This window comes from Balaenoptera ricei, chromosome 18 (genome assembly GCF_028023285.1).
Source record: "Balaenoptera ricei isolate mBalRic1 chromosome 18, mBalRic1.hap2, whole genome shotgun sequence".
Lineage (NCBI taxonomy): Eukaryota > Metazoa > Chordata > Mammalia > Artiodactyla > Balaenopteridae > Balaenoptera > Balaenoptera ricei.
Genome location: NC_082656.1, coordinates 21,082,026 through 21,101,880, shown reverse-complemented (window position 1 = coordinate 21,101,880; position 19,855 = coordinate 21,082,026). Strand labels below are relative to the sequence as shown.

The 19,855-nt window shown below is 35.0% G+C and overlaps 1 protein-coding gene and 1 non-coding gene across 2 annotated transcripts in view; one reads left to right on the top strand and one right to left on the bottom strand.

The window, feature by feature from the left end:
* The window catches only part of LRRC63 (leucine rich repeat containing 63), a 40,089-nt gene extending 20,830 nt beyond the window's left edge, over positions 1 to 19,259 (top strand). The window contains exons 6-9 of the mRNA XM_059903423.1: positions 695 to 831; positions 6,961 to 7,044; positions 8,603 to 8,842; positions 19,016 to 19,259. Of these exons, the coding sequence (XP_059759406.1) occupies positions 695 to 831; positions 6,961 to 7,044; positions 8,603 to 8,842; positions 19,016 to 19,259 (705 nt within the window). The remainder of the gene's footprint in view (positions 1 to 694; positions 832 to 6,960; positions 7,045 to 8,602; positions 8,843 to 19,015) is intronic.
* TRNAE-CUC (transfer RNA glutamic acid (anticodon CUC)) lies at positions 9,512 to 9,583 on the bottom strand. Its single transcript has one exon. It is a non-coding gene; the product is annotated as a tRNA-Glu (tRNA).
* Positions 19,260 to 19,855: the final 596 nt, after the last annotated feature.

The following is a 19,855-nucleotide window of genomic DNA, read 5'->3' as shown; positions in this document are numbered from 1 at the left end:
AGGGATTCCAAATAGCCAAAACAATCTTGAAAAGAAAAAACAAACTTGGAGGACTTAACCTTTCTAATGGCAAGAATAAGCATGCTCTACTCCACCAATTTTAAATCTTCATGATATAAAAAGTTTTAATTTAATGTTAAAGAGAGCTAATGTAAAAGCTTGTTAAGATTCATTAGAGAGCGAGAAATATATAAATCAAGCAAAGATTGTGGATTTAAATGGCATACTCTATTTTTAAATTTCATATGAAAAATCAGTATTTACAAATTTCTGTGATATCAGAGTGAATCAAGCTGGCTATGATATCAGACACCCCACTGATTGCTAAGGTTAATTCCACTTATTTTCTTGATTCTGCAGGTATCTCCTACATTCCTCATTCTTGACATGGTTGCCTCTTATGAAACCGTGAGCTTGATCAAACAGGATGATTTTCCCATTTAGAAAAGGAACATTCTTGAGTCAAGGGTATATGAGTACAGTAGTTGCACTATCTTACCATATCATACATATGAATGCTGGTTAGTTACTTTCAAGGCTTACCAAAGGTATTTATTGAGATATATGACACAGCCAATTAGTGTTACCATACTGATTTGACTGCATTAGTTCAAAGGGTTTATAAAATGTAAAAAATAAGGATTCGCATACTTTAGTATTCTACTCATGCTTATTTCTCTTTTCCATTCTTCAGATATTTTGTCTTAAAAATTTACAAATACTGAATCTGAGAAATAATCCTATCAAAAAAATCCCTTCTACAATTCGACAACTTAAGTTCCTTAGAACTTTCAACATCGCCTTTAATTTGATTACTACGCTTCCACCTGGGTAAGGTTGATAGTCTGAGATTATAAACACAGAAAATAAAGAGCATATAATTTAGAAAAGGATCAATTTCCCTTCTGAAAGCAGCTAGCTACTTTTTAGCCATTTGATAATTTTTATTCAGTTCCACTTAGCTGATTTGCTTCTAATTATTGTGTTAAAAAAAAAAAAAGAAAACCTACCAGCTACATAGATGGCACTTAATCTGGGGCTAGTAAATACATATCTAGCATCCATTATCTGAGTATGGATTAAATCATATAAAGAAGCTCAGGTGAGAAACTTACACCTATCCCTTGGTAGCCTTTTTGGATATCGAAAGAACTCTGAACCTGGAATTAAGAATTCTAGCCTTGGGACTTCCCTGATGGCGCAGTGGTTAAGAATCCGCCTGCCAATGCAGGGGACATGGGTTTGGGCCCTGGTCTGGGAAGATCCCACATGCCGTGGAGCAACTAAGCCCGTGCGCCACAACTACTGAGCCTGCGCTCTAGAGCCCGCGAGCCACAACTACTGAAGCACGTGTGCCTAGAGCCCGTGCTCCGCAACAAGAGAAGCCACTGCAATGAGAAGCCCACGCACCACAACAAAGAGTAGCCCCTGCTTAACACAACTAGTGAAAGCCTGCACGCAGCAGCAGTGAAGACCCAATGCAGCCAAAAATAAATAAATAAATAAATAAATAAATAAATTTATTTTTAAAAAAAAGATCGAGAAAAAAAAAAGAATTCTAGACTTTTAACACCAAAGTTGAGAATTATCTATTTGATCTGAAGAAAGACACAACCATTCTAGGCCTCAATTTCCTAATCTATGAACTAATAAATTACCTGTATGATGTCTAAGATCCTTTAAACTCTAATAGGAATGTTGATACCCAGGTATAAAAGAGATAGATTTTTTTCCCCACATATGGACTGGTAATTATTTAAGTCTTAATGAAAGTTTTGAACCAAAACCTTAACCAAATGCCAAAACAAGATATCTCTTCCAGTTAGATTTTAACAAATTCAATGTAGGTTAAGGGCAAAAAGTTAAAAGAGCACAGGGACTCTTAAATAGTTGAATAACATTTTGCAAAAGAAGGTTCTTATATTAATTAAGAAAGTGCATCAAAATTCATTTATAAAACTGTTCATCCAGCATTGTTTGTAATTAACAATCCAAGATCTACATTAATACACTGTAAAACTATTCATTTTGAAAAATTAAAAAGTATATAAAAATTATATCATTTCTGTGTAAAAACGCTTATATACACATCACACATTACACATAAAATGTATTTAAAAGGAAAGAATAAATACTAAGGAAGTAAAGATATTGCATTATGAGTTTTATTTTTGTTTGACTCATCTATCTTTCCACAGTAACATAAACTGTAGTGTCTTGATTCCCTGCCTTGACACTAGAATCAGCCATTTCTCTTAGGAAACCCTAGTTCCTTTCTATTGGAGGATGGTATTTAAAAAACAAGATCTGGGTGCTGGATATTCCCACTGCTATTGGGATGATATTGCTTCTAGACACTCTCAGTGGACAGAGATAGGTAACTTATGTATGTATACTAATCTGTGTGTACACACATATCTATAATTGTTTCTGTGTATACACACACACACATACATATATGTACACACACCTCACTCCCTGAAGTTATGAAGCCATAACTGTAACAAAAGTTAAAAAAAAAAAAGTTCTTATCTTTTTCTCAGTGGATACCAGGAGGAAAATGACATAGAAAATTACTACTTTTAACTAACAGAATCAAAGTTTTGCCTTGTTTTGGTTCAGTTTGATTTAATTAGCCAGCATGTTCTTTGGCAAAGAGAAGCTGTTTGGAATAAAGAACCTAAGAACATACTTGTGAACCCTGAAGTAAGAGCTGATTCTGGAAATGCACAAATTTATTTTCCCATATTGCTATTGATTAAAGATAGGGATTCAATTACTTTGTATCCATATACCTGAAGAACGGGGAGTACTAATTTGATTTCATACTGACTTGGATAAACCACTTAACTTCTTATAGCTTCCATTTTTTCTTTTTTTTTTACAGTTCTTTTTTTAAATATATCTTTATTGGAGTATAATTGCTTTACAATGTTGTGTTAGTTTCTGTTGTACAACAAAGTGAATCAGCTATAAGTATACATATATTCCCATAGCCCTTCCCTCTTGAGCCTCCCTCCCATCCTCCCTATCCCACCCCTCTAGGTCATCACAAAGCATGGAGCTGATCTCCCTGTGCTATGCAGCAGCTTCCCACTAGCCGTCCATTCTACATTTGGTTGTGTATATATGTCAATGCTACTCTCTCACTTTGTCCCAGCTTCCCCTTCCCCCCGCCCCCCCCCCCCCATTTTCTACGACTGTGTCTTTATCCCTGCCCTGTCACTAGGTTCATCAGTACCGTTTTTTTAGATTCCATACACGTGTGTTAGCATACAGTATTTGTTTCTCTCTTTCTGACTTACTTCACTCTGTATGACAGACTCTAGGTCCATCCACCTCACTACAAATAACTCAATTTCGTTCCTTTTTATGGCTGAGTAATATTCCATTAATATGTGTGCCACATCTTCTTTATCCATTCATCTGTCAATGGACACTTAGGTTGCTTCCATGTCCTGGCTATGGTAAATAGTGCTGCAATGAACATTGTGGCACATGTCTCTTTTTGAATTATGGTTTTCTCAGGGTATATGCCCAGTAGTGGAACTGCTGGGTCATATGGTAGTTCTATTTTTAGTTTTTTAAGGAACCTCCATACTGTTCTCCATAGTGGCTGCACCAATTTACATTCCCACCAACAGTGCAAGAGGGTTCCCTTTTCTCCACATCCTCTCCAGCATTTATTGTTTCTAGATTTTTTGATGATGGCCATTCTGACTGGTGTGAGGTGATACTTCATTGTGGTTTTGATTTGCATTTCTCTAATAATTAGTGATGTTGAGCATCTTCTCATGTGTTTGTTGGCAATCTGTATGTCTTTGGAGAAATGTCTATTTAGGTCTTCCACCCGTTTTTGGATTGGGTTGTTTGTTTTTTTGTTATTGAGCTGCATGTGCTATTTGTATATTTTGGAGGTTAATCCTTTGTCAGTTGCTTCATTTGCAAATATTTTCTCCCATTCTGAGGGTGTATTTTCATCTTGTTTATGGGTTCCTTTGCTGTGCAAAAGCTTTGAAATTTCATTAGGTCCCATTTGTTTATTTTTTATTTTATTTCCATTACTCTAGGAGGTGGGTCAAAAAAGATCTTGCTGTGATTTATGTCAAAGAGTGTTCTGCCTATGTTTTCCTCTAAGAGTTTTATAGTGTCTGGCCTTATATTTAGGTCTTTAATCCATTTTGAGTTTATTTTTGTGTATGGTGTTAGGAAGTGTTCTAATTTCATTCTCTTACATGTAGCTGTCCAGTTTTCCCAGCTCCACTTATTGAAGAGGCTATCTTTTCCCCATTGTATATTCTTGCCTCCTTTGTCAAAGACAAGGTGACTGTATGTGTGTGGGTTTATCTCTGGGCTTTCTATCCTGTTCCATTGATCTATATTTCTGTTTTTGTGCCAGTACCATACTGTCTTGATTACTGTAGCTTTGTAGTATAGTCTGAAGTCGGGGAGCCTGATTCCTCCAGCTCTGTTTTTCTTTCTCAAGTTTGCTTTGGCTAGTTGGGGTCTTTTGTGTTTCCATACAAACTGTAAAATTCTTTGTTCTAGTTCTGTGAAAAATGCCATTGGCAATTTGACAGGGATTGCACTGAATCTGTAGATTGCTTTGGGTAGTATAGTCATTTTCACAGTGTTGATTCTTCCAATCCAAGGACATGGTATATATCTTTCCATCTGTTTGTATCATCTTTGATTTCTTTCATCAGTGTCTTACAGTTTTCTGCATACAGATCTTTTCCCTCCTTAGGTAGGTTTATTCCTAGGTATTTTATTCTTTTTGAACACTCCCATTTACCATTGCAAGGAATCAAGGTAGCTTCCATTTTTTAAATCTGTAAATAATATTAACAATATTGCTGTGATCCAGTGAAAGACCACTCTAAACTGCCACAAACACATAGTAGGCTCTCAATAAATAATATTTATGTTGCTGTGGTGGTGATTAATGTTATGACATGCAAATATTAATGCTAGCACAATCTTCCAAGCCAACAGCAAGGCTCTAGTTTAAGCATCTCATTGCTCAATGATGTGCTGATAAATAAAACAATGAAATAAATGTAAAACATTCTATACACCCTGAAAATTGTGATAGATTTGTTGCTAGTGGGGTATAGAGTATCAAACCAAACTGAGGCTGTCTAAACAGATTTGCTCTCTAAAATCATATATAGATGAGATAAATTTCAACTCTAGAGCCTATGAAATTTCTTAATTAGCTTTCTCAGTGCTGTCTACAAGCCCAATTAAACATCACAATCAACAGGAATTTATCATCAACAGTGAAAGCCTAGAACCAGACTAGTTTGCTTGTACTGAAGTAATAAGGGAAGACAAAATGACTCTAGAAACTGCCTGAGGCAAGAAAATGAAATAACATAATTTTGAATTAAAAAAATGGAACAGATGGTATTAACATTTTCTTTACAGAGGTGGAAAAAAAGTCTGAGATGAACACTGAAATGAAAAGTTTTTTTTTTTTTTTTTGCTTTTCTATTCAATCTCATTAATTTCTCAGAGCAAATGATTTTACATTAACTGGGGTCACCATACCTTTTATTCAATTGTGATTTCGTAAGCACTTTTGATGTGCTAGGCACTGGCCAAAGCACTGGATATACAGAAATGTAAAATAGAATCCTTGGCCTCCAGAATGTCATAGTTTAGAAGACAGACATTTATTACACAGTGTGATAAATTCTATGATAGTGGTAAGCAGAGAAGTACAGAAGAGGCAGCTCAGCCATTCTGAAAGATGAAGGAAGAGTTCCTTGGAAGAGGTGACATCTAAGCCAAGACTTAAAAAATGGAAGACACTGATCAAAGAGTCAAATTTGGGGGAAGTGGAGATATGTGAGAACTGGGCTAATTCAGGGAAATTCAGCAAATAAATTCTGGGCCTGAGGTGAATGCGGGGTAGTGTGAGAGGTGAGTTGGATGAGTAGTCTGGGGACAGATCATGAGGACCATTATAATCCACACTAAAATAGTAGGAAGTTAATGAAATATTGTGCTCATGATGCTTTAGTTAATAATCATGCAAGTAATTTTTCATCCTTTAAGGAAAACAGGAAGGTATTTGAGAAGAGCATTCACAAAGAGGGGAATATTTACTAGGGATTTTGGTAAATGTCATATTTCAATTCCAGTCTCCAAGAAGCAACTCCCACTCCCACCCCCCAGGAGACAGGACTCTCTGCGTTAGCCTTTGTGTTCTTTGGTTCTTACTTTTAAGTACTTTGTTTAATGGAAAGAAAGACCAAAGATATTTCACCAGGAAAATCTTAATGCAACTGCACTGGGTTGAATGGTGCCCTTCAAAAATTGATGTCCATGCAGAACCTTAGAATGTGACCTTATTTGGAAATAGGATCTTTGCAGTTGTAACTAGTTAACATGAGGTCATACTGGATTAGGGTGGGATACGGGTGGGTTCCAAAACCAATAAATGGTGTCCTTACAAGAAGGCCATGTGAAGACAAAGGTAGAGATTGGAGTTATGCTGCCACAAACCAAGGAACACCAAGGATGGCTGGCAACCACCAGAAGCTAGGAGAGGGGCAAGGGACAGTCTCTCCCTCAGAGCCTCCAGAGGAACCAACTCTGCCGACCCCTTTGTTTCAGACTTCTGGCCTCCTGTACTGTGAGAGAATAAATTTCTGTTGCTTTAAGCCACCCAGTTTGTGGTAATTGTTATGTCAGCCCTAGGGAACTAATAGAGGTGGTTTTTTCTAGATGGGGTTTTACCATCTCTAAACATTTCAAACCAGTCTTCAGGGATAGATGAATCATTTTTAGGAAATTTCATTGTAATTATACCCTCTATAATTTTAAAAAGTCTATAAGTTGAAAAATCTTAGAAAAATACAGTTTCTCTATGCTTCTATTTACTGAAGAATTAAATTCTTTATTAATGCCCAGTAATGGTAAACATATAATCATTTTCTCTTTCTATTTAAGGTTATTTTGCTTGTTTAATCTTGAGGAACTTGATATTTCCTACAATAGTATTGCTTTTATTCCAAATGAAATCCAGAAACTCAGGTATTTTGGAAGTAATAAGTACCCATAAGACATATGCCCCTTAAGGATATATTAGGTGATGATTGTGATGGATAAAATTGAGTCCTTTCATTTATTCAATAGCCATAAAACATAATATGTGAAGCATAAGGTTTACCATAATGTAAATTGAATGACTGTTTAGTATTTTTAAGACATAACATTTTCAGTAATTATTTAAAAGCTAATATTGATGACCACCTTAACAGAATGACAAGCTGCTTTTGTCCATTTATCCGTGTGTGCACCTGTAATTCTTATCAGTTGATTTTTTTGTAAGGAAATACATATACACAAAATGCTAGTAATACACAGTGCTTTAATACTAAGCTCTGATTTTTTTCTTGTACTAATGTCTAAAAAGTCTCTGAAGTTGATCTCTGACCTTCTAGGTCAGTACCATACTATTTTGATTATGACTTTAGAATAATTTTAATAACTAGTATGGAGATTTGTTTTTCAATAATAGTCTCAACTAGTCTCTTTAGAGTATGATCTTTAAGATCATTTAGTATCATTATAAGCCCCTCCTCCCCCCAAAAACATACAATTGTGTTGCTACTATGAATGTAATATTTTCTGTAATTCCTATTTCTAGTTGACTATCGCCAGTCAGAATAGAGAAATAAAGAGTACAACAGAATAGAGAAGAACTATTTACTTCTTTACATTTTAAAATCAAACTATGTAAAAAATTACCTTAGTTCTGATTGAGTTTTACTAGATTTTATTTGGTTTCTAGGAGCATTATCTTATCTTCAGTAAAATGAGATCATTTTGTTTCTGCTTTTCTAATATTTATACCAATTATTTAATTTCCTGTGTAATAATCTTTGTATTTTAATAGAATTCAGCCTTTTCACATTTGTTATGATATATTTAATTTTTTACCTTCTGTTTTACTTTGTATTTACTATTTATTCACTTTCTCCTTTTCATATTTCTTTTTTGGTGGGGGGGAGATTTTTTTTCAGGATTCTATCTGTTCTCTTTTTTTTCTCCCTTGTTAATTTTGGAACTCCATTGAACTTTCTGAGTCTATTACAGGCTATCTTTCCTTCCCCAAAATTCATAAACACATTTTTCTTTAATATTTTATAAAAGCAAGATAAAAGCTTCCCCCAGCATGATGGTCTGTTTCCCCACTGCTGCCTTCCACCAATAGTTGAGACCTTTACCTGAATGAAAAAAAGTACGTGTTAATGTTTAATTTGTCTATGAAAATAAATTTTCTTTATATCACTATACTATATTATATTTTATGTAGTATAACATTCATTCTTCTGTTTGTGATTATTTCTTTTTCCATAGTGATGACTTGTTGCAAAGACCCAAAATATGTGCTTTAACTCTACTATTTACACAAATGCACTTATTTCCATGATAATATATTGGTTTGGTTGCTTTTTAGTTAATTCTCTTGATTTTAAGGAAATACTTAACACATATTTTATTACTACTAAGTGTTATACCATTTTTTGGGAACATTGGGACAGATTTCTTCTTCTATCTTTTAAAATATGGTTTCCTTTATTTGCAGATCACTTGAAAAACTGATCGTTGATGGAAATGAACTGACTAGTTTTCCACATGCAATTTTGAAGCTTAATCTGAAAAAAATCCTATTTGAGAATAATTTCACTCATCCTAGTTTTTGGAAAGAGAATTCTATGAATAGTCCACAACGTCTTACTCAACTTACTTCTTTGTTCTTTTTAAAGAATAATCTACATAAATATTATAATGTGATCCCAGTGGAAATTCAAAAGTTACTAAAACGGTGAGCAAACACTGAAGCTCTTTTTACCAAAACACACTTTTAAGCATTTAAATGAATATTTAAAATATTCTTTATTACAGGGCCAGATGATAGTTTTACTGTACACACACACACACACACACACACACACACCCCACCACACACCAAAACATACGCAATCTTTCAGATTGCTCCTTCTGGCTCTTCAGGCATAATTTTGTAGTCTGAATTCAGCCCACCTTCTCAAGTTATTACTTAAATCCAATGTGAGGTACAGATTGCTGAGGTGTAGCTGGCAATATCTATACGGTTGTAGTATAAGTCTTTTCTATGAACCACTAAGGACAAAGGGGATTCTTCCAAAAAAAGATTCTTTAGTGCCAGGCACACTATGAAGGGAAATGCTTTATTCTACTCTAACTTCATAGAGACCAGGAATAGAGCAGACACACACAGGGCAACTTCTCTTCCTCAGGGGTCGACAGCCAGTGTGGGAATTATTGCCTATCTCAGGACTAGGATTCTTAAAGCCCACACACTATGAGTCCACTCAGGCTCACCTCTTATTTCCTTTTAGATGGTGTAAAACTATTTTTTACTGCACTACAGATCATCAGTGCTTGTATTACTGATATAACTTTTTTTTTTTTTTTTTTTTTTGGCCGTGCTGCATGGCTTGTGGGATCTTAGTTCCCTGACCAGGGATTGAACCCAGGCCACAGCAGTGAGAGTGCTGAGTCCTAACCACTGGACCACCAGGGAATTCCCTGATATAAAAAATATTTGTTGTATGCCTAAGTAAAATGGTTTTCCAGGAGTATATTAATCACCAATATTGATTGAATAAAAGACAGAAAACCTGAACAGACTAGTAACCATTGGAGAAACTGAAAAAGTAATTAAAAATCTATCAATAAAAAAAGGAACCAGGTGCCAAAGTTTTCGATTTTAATGCATTATGTCAATGTTCATGAGATTTGAATGCACATGAGAAAGTAAGAAAATCACCAAGGACAAAAACATTTAAAAAGAAAACCTAACTAGTGACTGTAAACATATATGGGACCAAGAGATTTGAATTCGCCACAAAGTAGGGAAGCTGAACATGGTATTCCTGAGTGAAATCTGTACCGCCAAAGTGGCTGGTGGCCCCAGAGCACTGAATACTTCTCTTTCAGCAGAACAAATGTTTTTGAGAGAAACATCCTCAATTTAGACATTAAAGATTCCAGAAAATTAATTTCAAATGAATATTATCTCAAAATTAAAATTTTCAAATACATGAGGAAATAAACCACCAAGAGTAAAAGTTAGCACAATCAACAGATATGAATCTCCAAGGATCTAAGATATTAGAATTGTTGACAGAATATGAATTACCTACTTTAAGAGTTTAAAGTAAGATATAATTTTTAAAATGGCTAAGGAATAAAAGACCATAAATATGACCAGGCAAATATGAGAAAGAAATTTTAAACGCAATTAAATTCTAGAGACTAAAAGTGTAATAGTTGAAATTGGTGCGTGGGTTTAACAGACAATTATCCACATATGAAGAGAAATCTGGAGAAATTATTGTGTATATGTGGACAGGAGGCAAAGAGACATGGACAGTAAAAGGAGAAAATTTAACATATCCTTAGAGTCCCAGAGAATGTTGGGAGTCATTGTTCAATGAGGTAGTGTCTGTATATTCTCAGAAGTGATGAAAGGAGTGAGTTCACAGATATTGAACACTCTACACAAGCCAAGTAAAACACCTTGTGGTGAAAGTGAAGAACACCAAAGACAAAGACTTGGAAATCAGCTGGAAAAAAAGTCACTTACAAAGAACAACAAATAAACTGCTAGCAACAGTGGAACAATAACTGAAGAAATGTTATTTAGCCCAGCAAAACTAACTTTCAAGAACAAGGGAGAAAAATGGATTTTCAGATAATAAAACAGAGAATTTATTCCCCCCAGATTTTCACTTTAGTGAAATGAAACTTGCAAAGAATGTGCATCAGAAAGAAGGAAGATAACTCCAGAAGTATGCCTGAGATGTAAGAAGGGATGGAGGGAAAAGAAATTAGAAAATATGAGGGAAACAAATTGATCTCTACGATCTATAAAGTAATAGTAACAACAAAGTTTATGGTGTGGTGTTAAAAAGAAGATGTAACTAAAATCAGACATCAAACAGTTAGAAATGTGATTTTAAAAAGATACCCTTTATGATAGCAATAAAAAACATAATGTACCTAGGAATATATCAAGTGAAGTATGTCCAAGATATTTATGGAGAAAAAGATTAAAACTTTACAAAAAGGTAAAGAAGGCTGAATTAAATGGGAGGGATACACACACTCAGGTATAATAAGATTTAATACCAAAAATATATCAGTTCTCCCCAAATAGAACTATAGATTCAATGCAATTCTGGTCAAAATCTGAACAGAATTTTCTGAGAAACTGGATAAGCTGATTTTAAAATGTGTATGGAAAAGCAGAGACTCCAAAATAGCCAAAGCAAGCCTGAAAAAGGAGCCTAATATTAGGGACTTGCCTATCAGATATAAAGACTTATAAAAGTAGAGAAATACAGTTGATATTACACGCAAGGAAAGACAATCTAACCAATGAAGAATACATAGCCCAGTTTTGTTCTCATGTACATGTGAGACTTGACGTTGGACAAAAATAGCACTGTGGATCAGTAGGGAAAGGACAGACTTTTCAATAAATGACACTGAAACATCTGATCATCTATAAGTAAGAAGTATATAACTATGTTTCTGCTGTGTATATGTTACCATCATTTACAAAATCATTTCCAATTGGATTAATGACTTAAATATGAAAAGCAAAATTTTTAAGCCTTAACAAGCAAGTATAGGAGACTATCTGTATGACTTCAAGGTAGAGAAAGATACCTTAAACAAACCTGAAAAATATAAACAGTAAAGCAAAGTTTCATAAATTTGACAAAAGATGTTTCTACATAATATTATAACCATCAATAATATTAAGAGGCAAGCTATTAACTGAAAGAAGATATTGCAATGCTTATAACTGTTTAAACATATATCTCCCACATATCAATAAGATATAACCCATAGGAAAGTGGTTAAATGATAGGAATATGCAATTCATGGAAGACGATATATAGATAGATGATAAACATAAAGAATGTTAAATCTCTCTAGTAACCAAGGAACGGCAATGTAAAATAGCAACAATAGGGTTTTTTACCTACCTGTTTTATCAAAATTAAAAAGATGGATATTAAGTGTTGCCCTTGCATGCCCAGAAACAGGATTAGCATGCACCATTGGTGGCACTGTCCAGTTGGTGAAAGTTTTGTGGAAGGTAATTTGACAGTATCTTACATATTCCCTAAAGCAGAAATTTAAATTTTAGTAATACGTCTTATAGAAATAGTTATATGTGAACACACAGTTAGGCAGAGGGATGAAAACTGCAGACTAAGTGTGCATCAATAAAAAAGTGGTAAGATAAAATGGTGTATCCATATTTTGGAACATTATGGTGCTGTTAATAAGAATGAAGTAAAACAAAATGTATTGACATAGAAAGCTGTCCAAAGCATTTTGTTAAATCAGAAAAGCAAGCTGTATGTACAGACACATACATACAGAGGGAACACATACACAGTAGAGATTCCATTTATGTAGAAAATAGTCATGTGTCTGGGAGCTAGAGGGAACACCACCAAACATGAGCTTTAGTTATTCTGCAAAGGGGAGTTAGAGTGATTTAAGGGAGGAATAAAGGGGAAATTCTGTGCTTTTTTTCCTGTATGCTTCTATATTTTTTGGAAATTTTACAAGGATGGGTTTTCATGTAAATAAAAAGTGACAAGTGGATTACAAACAAAAGGGGCTACAGAAGGAAAGATTACAACTACAGCTGGGAAAATAGGGAAAAGATTTAGGAATGAAATGGTGTTTGAAAAGAGTCTTCGAAGAACAGGTAAAATTTATATATTTGGAAATATGTGTTGTATTGAAGAGACATTCCAGGAAGAGGGAACTGAATGGGGAAATGAACCAAAGTTGAGTAAAGATAGGAACGTGGGCAAAGAGAAAAGTGAATGTCCAGCCAGAACAAAACATCTACGAAGAGTAGCAAAAAGTCAGTTTAAAAAGGAAGGCTGGAGCTAGCTTATGAAGACCACTGATGGGGTTTCTTCTTTAGGCCATGGGAGCCATTGCAGGTGACAGCAGCAGACCTGGCAGTAGTGTCAAAGATGGACTAGAGTAGCGGAAGGCTGGGTGGAGCTCACTCAAAGCGCTCTTGTAACTGGTAAGGGGCGATTAAACCAAAGTAATAGGCATAGGAGTAAGTGGGTAGGAAATGACACAAGACAAATTATGAAGGTAAAATGAACTCAACTGCTGCCTGAGTATGTGAGGCAAGTAAGAGAGGGAGGAGTAAAAACGATGAGGGGTTCAATCTCATCAAGGACAACTGTCATGATATTAATAAAGATAGAAACAACGAAGGAGGCGTTTGTCACCCAACCCCACCCTCATCCTCTAATGTCTACTCTTGGCTTTGATTCTTAATTTCCAACCTCCGTCCCAAGTACTGCGTTTGCTGAGTCTGGATGGTGACTCAGCTCTGGGCTCTGTACAACGCCTGCACCTAGGCTGCCCCAAGCCCAGCTTCTGCCGCCACCCCAGCGACTTGGGCCCTACCCATTAGCAGCTGTGAGCTTCTTTTTTGACCCCTACAACTTCTCTTTGCACTTTGCCTCCCTGTGTCTCTACCTGCATTCTATCACCTCAATCAGACAGAGAATCTGCCTTTGTTGAGAGTTGGGTCAGAAGACTCACGTTCCATAGGATTTTACCTTAACTTCCTTGCGCACGAGAATGATAGAAATGTTTACTTAGAGATATAGACTAAAGTTTCAGAAGTAGTATTCAGTTCCACTAAACTGTAAAGCCTTGATCATACTTAATACTTGGAAGTCATCTTTACTAGAGATAACTCAGTATTTTTTTAACATCTTTATAGCCTTCCATTTTTCATTATTGTGCAAAAGTCTTTGAATTTTTTGATAAAATCATTATATTAAGTATTGCAATTTTAATTTTCCATGTGATTTTATTAGTACCAGCGTATTTTCTCAAGTATATATCACTTACTTGGGGACAGTAATAGAACTATTTAGTTAGAGGAAATAAGGAAATAACAACTCAGGCCACTAAACTCCCTTATTCTGAAGATGACATTCCTCAAGAGTTTAGGTGACTTGCTCAACCAAATTTTCTTCTCTTTAAAATAATTTTATCTTTTATCAACACAAGTATTTAGTTTAAAAGATCAAATGTTTACTACGGGGCTTATCATGAAAATCACCCCTGCCCGCATCTCTATCCCCCTTCACTCTTTACCTCCAGAGTCACCTATTGCCAAACTCTTTTTGCAGTTCTCCTCTGGGTGTTTGCTCTCATATTTTTTAAATTTTATTTTCAATTGTGGTAAAATACACATAACACAGAATTTACCATCTTGATCACTTTAAAGTGTACTGTTTAGCAATCAGCACATTTTTATTTCTGCGCATCCAATCTCCAGAAGTCTTTTCAACTTGCAAAACTGGAATCGGTCTTTATACCCATAAGAGAACAACTCCCCACTTCCCCCTCTCCCTAGCCCGTGGAAAACAGCCTTCTACTTTCTGTCTCTATGAGTTTGACGACTCCAGAAACCCCCCATAGAAGTGGAATCATGCGATATTAGTCTGTTTTTGTGATGAGCTTATTTCACTTAACATGATGTCCTCAAGGTTCATCCACGCTGTAGCATGTGTCAGAATTTCCTTCCTTTTAAAAGTTGAATAATATTCCATTGTATGGATACACCACATTTTGTTTATCCATTCATCTGCTGAAGGACATTTGCATTGCTGCCACCTTTTGGCTGTTGTGAATACTGCTATGAACATGGTTGTACAAATACCTGCTTTCCATTTTTCTTCTGTTTCCAGAAGAGAAATTGCTGCATTAAATGGGAATTGAATTTTTAGTTTTCTGAGAACAGCAACACTGCTTTTTATAGAGGCTGCACCATTCTACATTCCCACCAGCAGTGCACAGGGTTCCAATTTCTTCACATCCTCTCCAACACTTATGTTCTGTTTTGCTTCTGTTTTTGTTTATATTGGCCATCCTAATGGGTGAGAGGTGGTATCTCACTGTGGTTCTCATTGCACTCCTCTAATTATTAGTGATGTTGAGTATCCTTTCATGTGCTTTTTGGCCATCTGTGTATCTTCTTTGAAGAAATGTCTATTCAGGTCCTTTGCCTATTTTTAAATTGGATTTTTTGTGTTTTCTCTTGTCAAGTTGTAGTTGCTTATATATTTTGGATATTAACCCCTTTTAAAATACAATTTACAAATATTTTCCCCCATTCAGTCAGTTGCCTTTTCACACTGTTGATGGTGTCCTTTAATGAACAGAAGTTTTTAATTTTGCTGAAGTACAACTTAATCTATTTTTTCTTTTGTTTCCTGTGCTTTTGGTGTCATTTACAAGAAATTATTACCAAATCTAATGTCATGAAGCTTTTCCCCATATATATATATATTTTTTTTTTTAAATTAATTTATTTTTGGCTGCTTTGGTTCTTTGCTGCAGTGCGCAGGCTTCTCATTACGGTGGCTTCTCTTGTTGCAGAGCACGGGGCTCTAGACGTGTGGGCTTCAGTAGTTGTGGCTGGCGGGCTCTAGAGTGCAGGCTCAGTAGTTGTGGCGCATGGGCTTAGCTGCTCCACGGCATGTGGGATCCTCCCGGACCAGGGCTCAAACCTGTGTCCCCTGCATTGGCAGGCAGATTCTTAACCACTGCCCCACCTGGAAGTCCCTCCCCTATATTGTTTTCTAAGAGTTTCATAGTTTTAGCTCTTACAGTTAGGTTTTTGATCCAGTTTGAGAAAATTTTTGGATATGGTGTGAGGGTCCAACTTCATTTTTTTTATGTGTGGATATTCAGTTTTCCCAGGACCATTTGTTGAAAAGACTGTCCTTTCCCCACTGAATTGTCTTGGCACCCTTACTGAAAATCATTTGACCATATATATGAGGATTTATTTTGGAGTTGCCTCTATATTTTTAAATAGCATCCTTGAGTCATTCTTCTTGTGTTTTCAATTTTAGCTATTATCTCTAAATTTCCTACTAAGCAAGATAGGTATTAGGACTCTTATCAGCCCTTATATATACCTGTCTTCTTCCTCCAACCTCACAGTATAGTTATTTACAAAATGTTTAAAATTTCAAGCATCCTATGCCTCACATTACTGGCATTCCTTATTCCTCCCCCTTCCTTGCTTTAATTTTTCTCTGTAGCACTTACCATCACCTCATTTTATATTTTATCTAATTATTTTATTTAATATCAGGCTGGTCCTCTAGTATGTAAACTCCATGAAAAGAAGAATACATGATAGTTTTGTTCATTAATGTTATCTCCAGTACCTAGGATAGTTCTGGCGACATAATAAATGATTAATACTTCTCGAGTAAAATAATGATTTTAAGTTAAATCAATAATTATTATTTAATTATAAAATCTAAGTAATGCATAGTTAGGCTACACAGTGTACTATGGATATATTTCTTTTACTGTACAACTTTTTGTTTTTCCTAGAAAGAGTAATTGACTTTTATTCATTTACTTTGCTTTATGTGTTTATCATTAATTCTGCCATGAAAATTCTAATAGAGTTATTTAAATCTTTATCAGTATGAATGTATCAGATATGGCTATCAGTCCTATTAATTTTTTTTAATACATCATCCTGGAGCCCTGTGTCTTTCTGCCCTAATCTAGAAATGTTGCTGTCTAGATCTGGTGCACAACTGTTATTCCAAGACTTCCCTTCACTATTATCTTGGAATTTCCTTTACTATAGTCACATTGGATACCTTGTTCTTTGTTTACCTCCACATTTTGGTGAAGCCAGCCCTCCAGTGTCCCCCTGCAAAAGAATGCATGGAAGTAAAAATTTAAGACCATGCATATTTGAGTATGCCTTTATTCTGCACTCAGACTTGATTGATAATTTGGCTGGGTATAAAACTCTGGGTTCAATCATTTTCTTCAGGATTTTGGAGACATTGCTTCATCATCTTCTACTTTTCTATTTTTTATTTGAGATCTACAGCTTTCTTATTCCTTATCTTTTATATATAACCGATACCATTTTTTTGGAAGGGGAAGCTTTTTGAATCTTCTCTTTTTTTTGCTAGTTGTTTAAAATTTTCATGATGATGTGCCTTTGTGAGATTTTTTTTTTTTTAATTCAATGTGTTCAGCACTCGATGTATCCTTTCAATCTGGAAAGTCATGTATTTTAATTCTGAGAAATTTTCTTATACTATTACTTTGAAAATTCTATCTTCTATTTTTCTGTGCTCTCTCTGGGACTATAGCAAATATTGGACCTTCTGAATTCTTCCACTTTCTTACGGCTACCAGAATATGCCACCCCAAAATATGCTTCTTTTTTTTTTTTTTTCCTGCACAAAATATGCTTCTTTGACATAGGTATTATTTTGAGCTTAAGGCAACTGAGATCTAGCAGATGCAGGAAAAGCTCTTTACCTCCCAGTAACTACCTTAAAATAGAATATAAATTTCCCCTTTTGGAAATTTCCATTTGTAAAATGTTTTCACACCAGGAAGAGAACTACTTCAGGAGACGAATCTTATCACCTGAGAGATTCTTAGCTGTATAACAAGACAACCCTTATTTACCATATATTTCCACCCTTTACCTTCCCATAACTAGGCTTCTCAGCCCAGAAGCCCAAATCCCCTTTTCCTTTGTTTAGCCTAAGATGGTATATAGGCCTCAATCATTCGGCTGCTTCTTTGAGTCTCATTTCTGTGAGAAAGTCCCATGTACGTGTACATAATTAAACTGTTTTTTTCTCTTGCTAATCTGTTTGACAAGTTTAAACTGACAAATTTTATTTCCAGAGCCCCAGCCAATGAACCTAAGATGTGTAGAGGAAAAGATATTTTTCCTCCCTTACAATTCCCAGCCAGAGGAGGCTTGTTTCTTGTCTTTGTCTTTTTTTTTTTTTTTTTTTTTTACAAAACTGTATATATTTAAATTGTACAATAGGATTATTTGATATACATACACATCCTGAAATGATTACAAAGATAATGTTAATTAACACATCCATTGCCTCATATAGTTAACTCTTGTTTCATGAGGTGAGAATATTCAAGGTTTACTTTTAACAAATTTCAAGTATATAGTACATTAACTATAGTCACCATGTTGTACATTAGATCCTTAGAATGTATTCATCTTATAACTGAAAGTTTGTACCCTTTGACCTACACGTCTCCATTTCCCTCTTCCCCCAGCCCCTGGCAACCATCACTCTACTCTTTCTATGAGTATGTTCATCTTCAACCTAAGTAGAAATTGCCAAATTGTTCCAAAGTGATTACACCAATTTATACTCCACCAATTTATATGTATCCTCACCAAACTTTGCACTATCAGACTTTTACATTTTGCCTGATGATTTATGAAATGGTATTCTTTTGTTATTTTGTTTTGTATTCCCTGATTACTAATGAAATTAAGAAGCTTTACTTTTCAATGTTCTCTGGATGTTCAAGTTTCTTCTTCTGTGAATAGTCCACTCATGTGCTACTCTTAATATACTAATGGGCTGATGTCTTTTTTTAACTGATTTGTGAGCATTTAAAAATATACATGGACACTAATCCTACACTAGGTTACAACAGTCCCTTTATTTTTAAAATGATATATTTATTTTGAGTTATAAAAATAATATGTATTTATTATAGAAAATTTGGGAAATACAGAAAAACATTATGAAGAAATTTAAAATTCCCTGTGATCACACAGGAGAATAGGTCCAAAGATAATTACTGTCTTCCATTTGGGATTTGTCCTTAGGGTGTTTTCCTACTATGAATCTATACTTTTTTTGTTTTAGAGAACTAGGATTATTTTATACACATATATTTATTTTTTAGCATTTAGTTTTTCACTTGCGTATGTCTTAGCTCCTCAATGAGATGGTAAGATTGATAATGAGAAAGGCCATATTTTATACTACTTTGAGTCTTACATAGCATCAAACAAAATGTCTTTCCTTTAGTAGATTTGATGTTTCCTTCATTGCAGCACATCCCAATGTGAATGGTGTCGTGGTCCAATGTTCGGTGAAGGTTTTCGCATCATCCGATCCTGCAATATTTTTGGAGTAACACAGTTTCCTGTTATATTTTATGTCTGTTCCTTTTCCTGCTACAGAAAAGTAAAGGAAAGCAATTTTGTTTTCGATAATGTTCCTGGTAAAAGAATATCTCTAAATTCCGAGTTGATGAATCATACAGTGATTTATGAGTCCCACTTTAAAAGCCATTAAAGTTTACGTATATAATCATTCATGTCTCTGAGAGCACAGGTTCTGTGGGGAAGATAAGCGTCTTCTCATGTGAATCCTCTTTGTAATCCTAGCTCCTAATGAAAGTCTGCGATTGTTAGGGAATCTTTGCAGAATATTTACTTAAGAATGATTAGTAAAAAGTCTTCGGGGATTTCAAAGAAGATCTAGAAATTTTCTTTCAGAGCATGTTTACTATAAAAAGAAAAATGTTAGAATCCTTTGCAAAAAGTATTTATCTTACACTTGGCCTTTTTATGCATCCATTCTCAGGGATAAGATAGTAATCAAAGTCATCAGTGGCGTTTGGGCCTCATATGGATTCAAAGTCATGTACCCAAGTACTCAATATTTGTGCATTTCTGTGGAAATTTGTCCAGTGCCAACCATCTCAACTGTGGATTGCTTTGGGGAATAAAAGATTAATTCCAGTACTATATTTAGTTCTTTGAATTCATTACCCAGGCTCTAAGAAAACTGGTACAATCTTTCAGTTATCTTCACCACCATCTCATAAAGCTAGTGCCATAGGCTAGTGCCAGCGTTCAGTAGGCTTTCAGTGATAGCTTGGCAAGAAA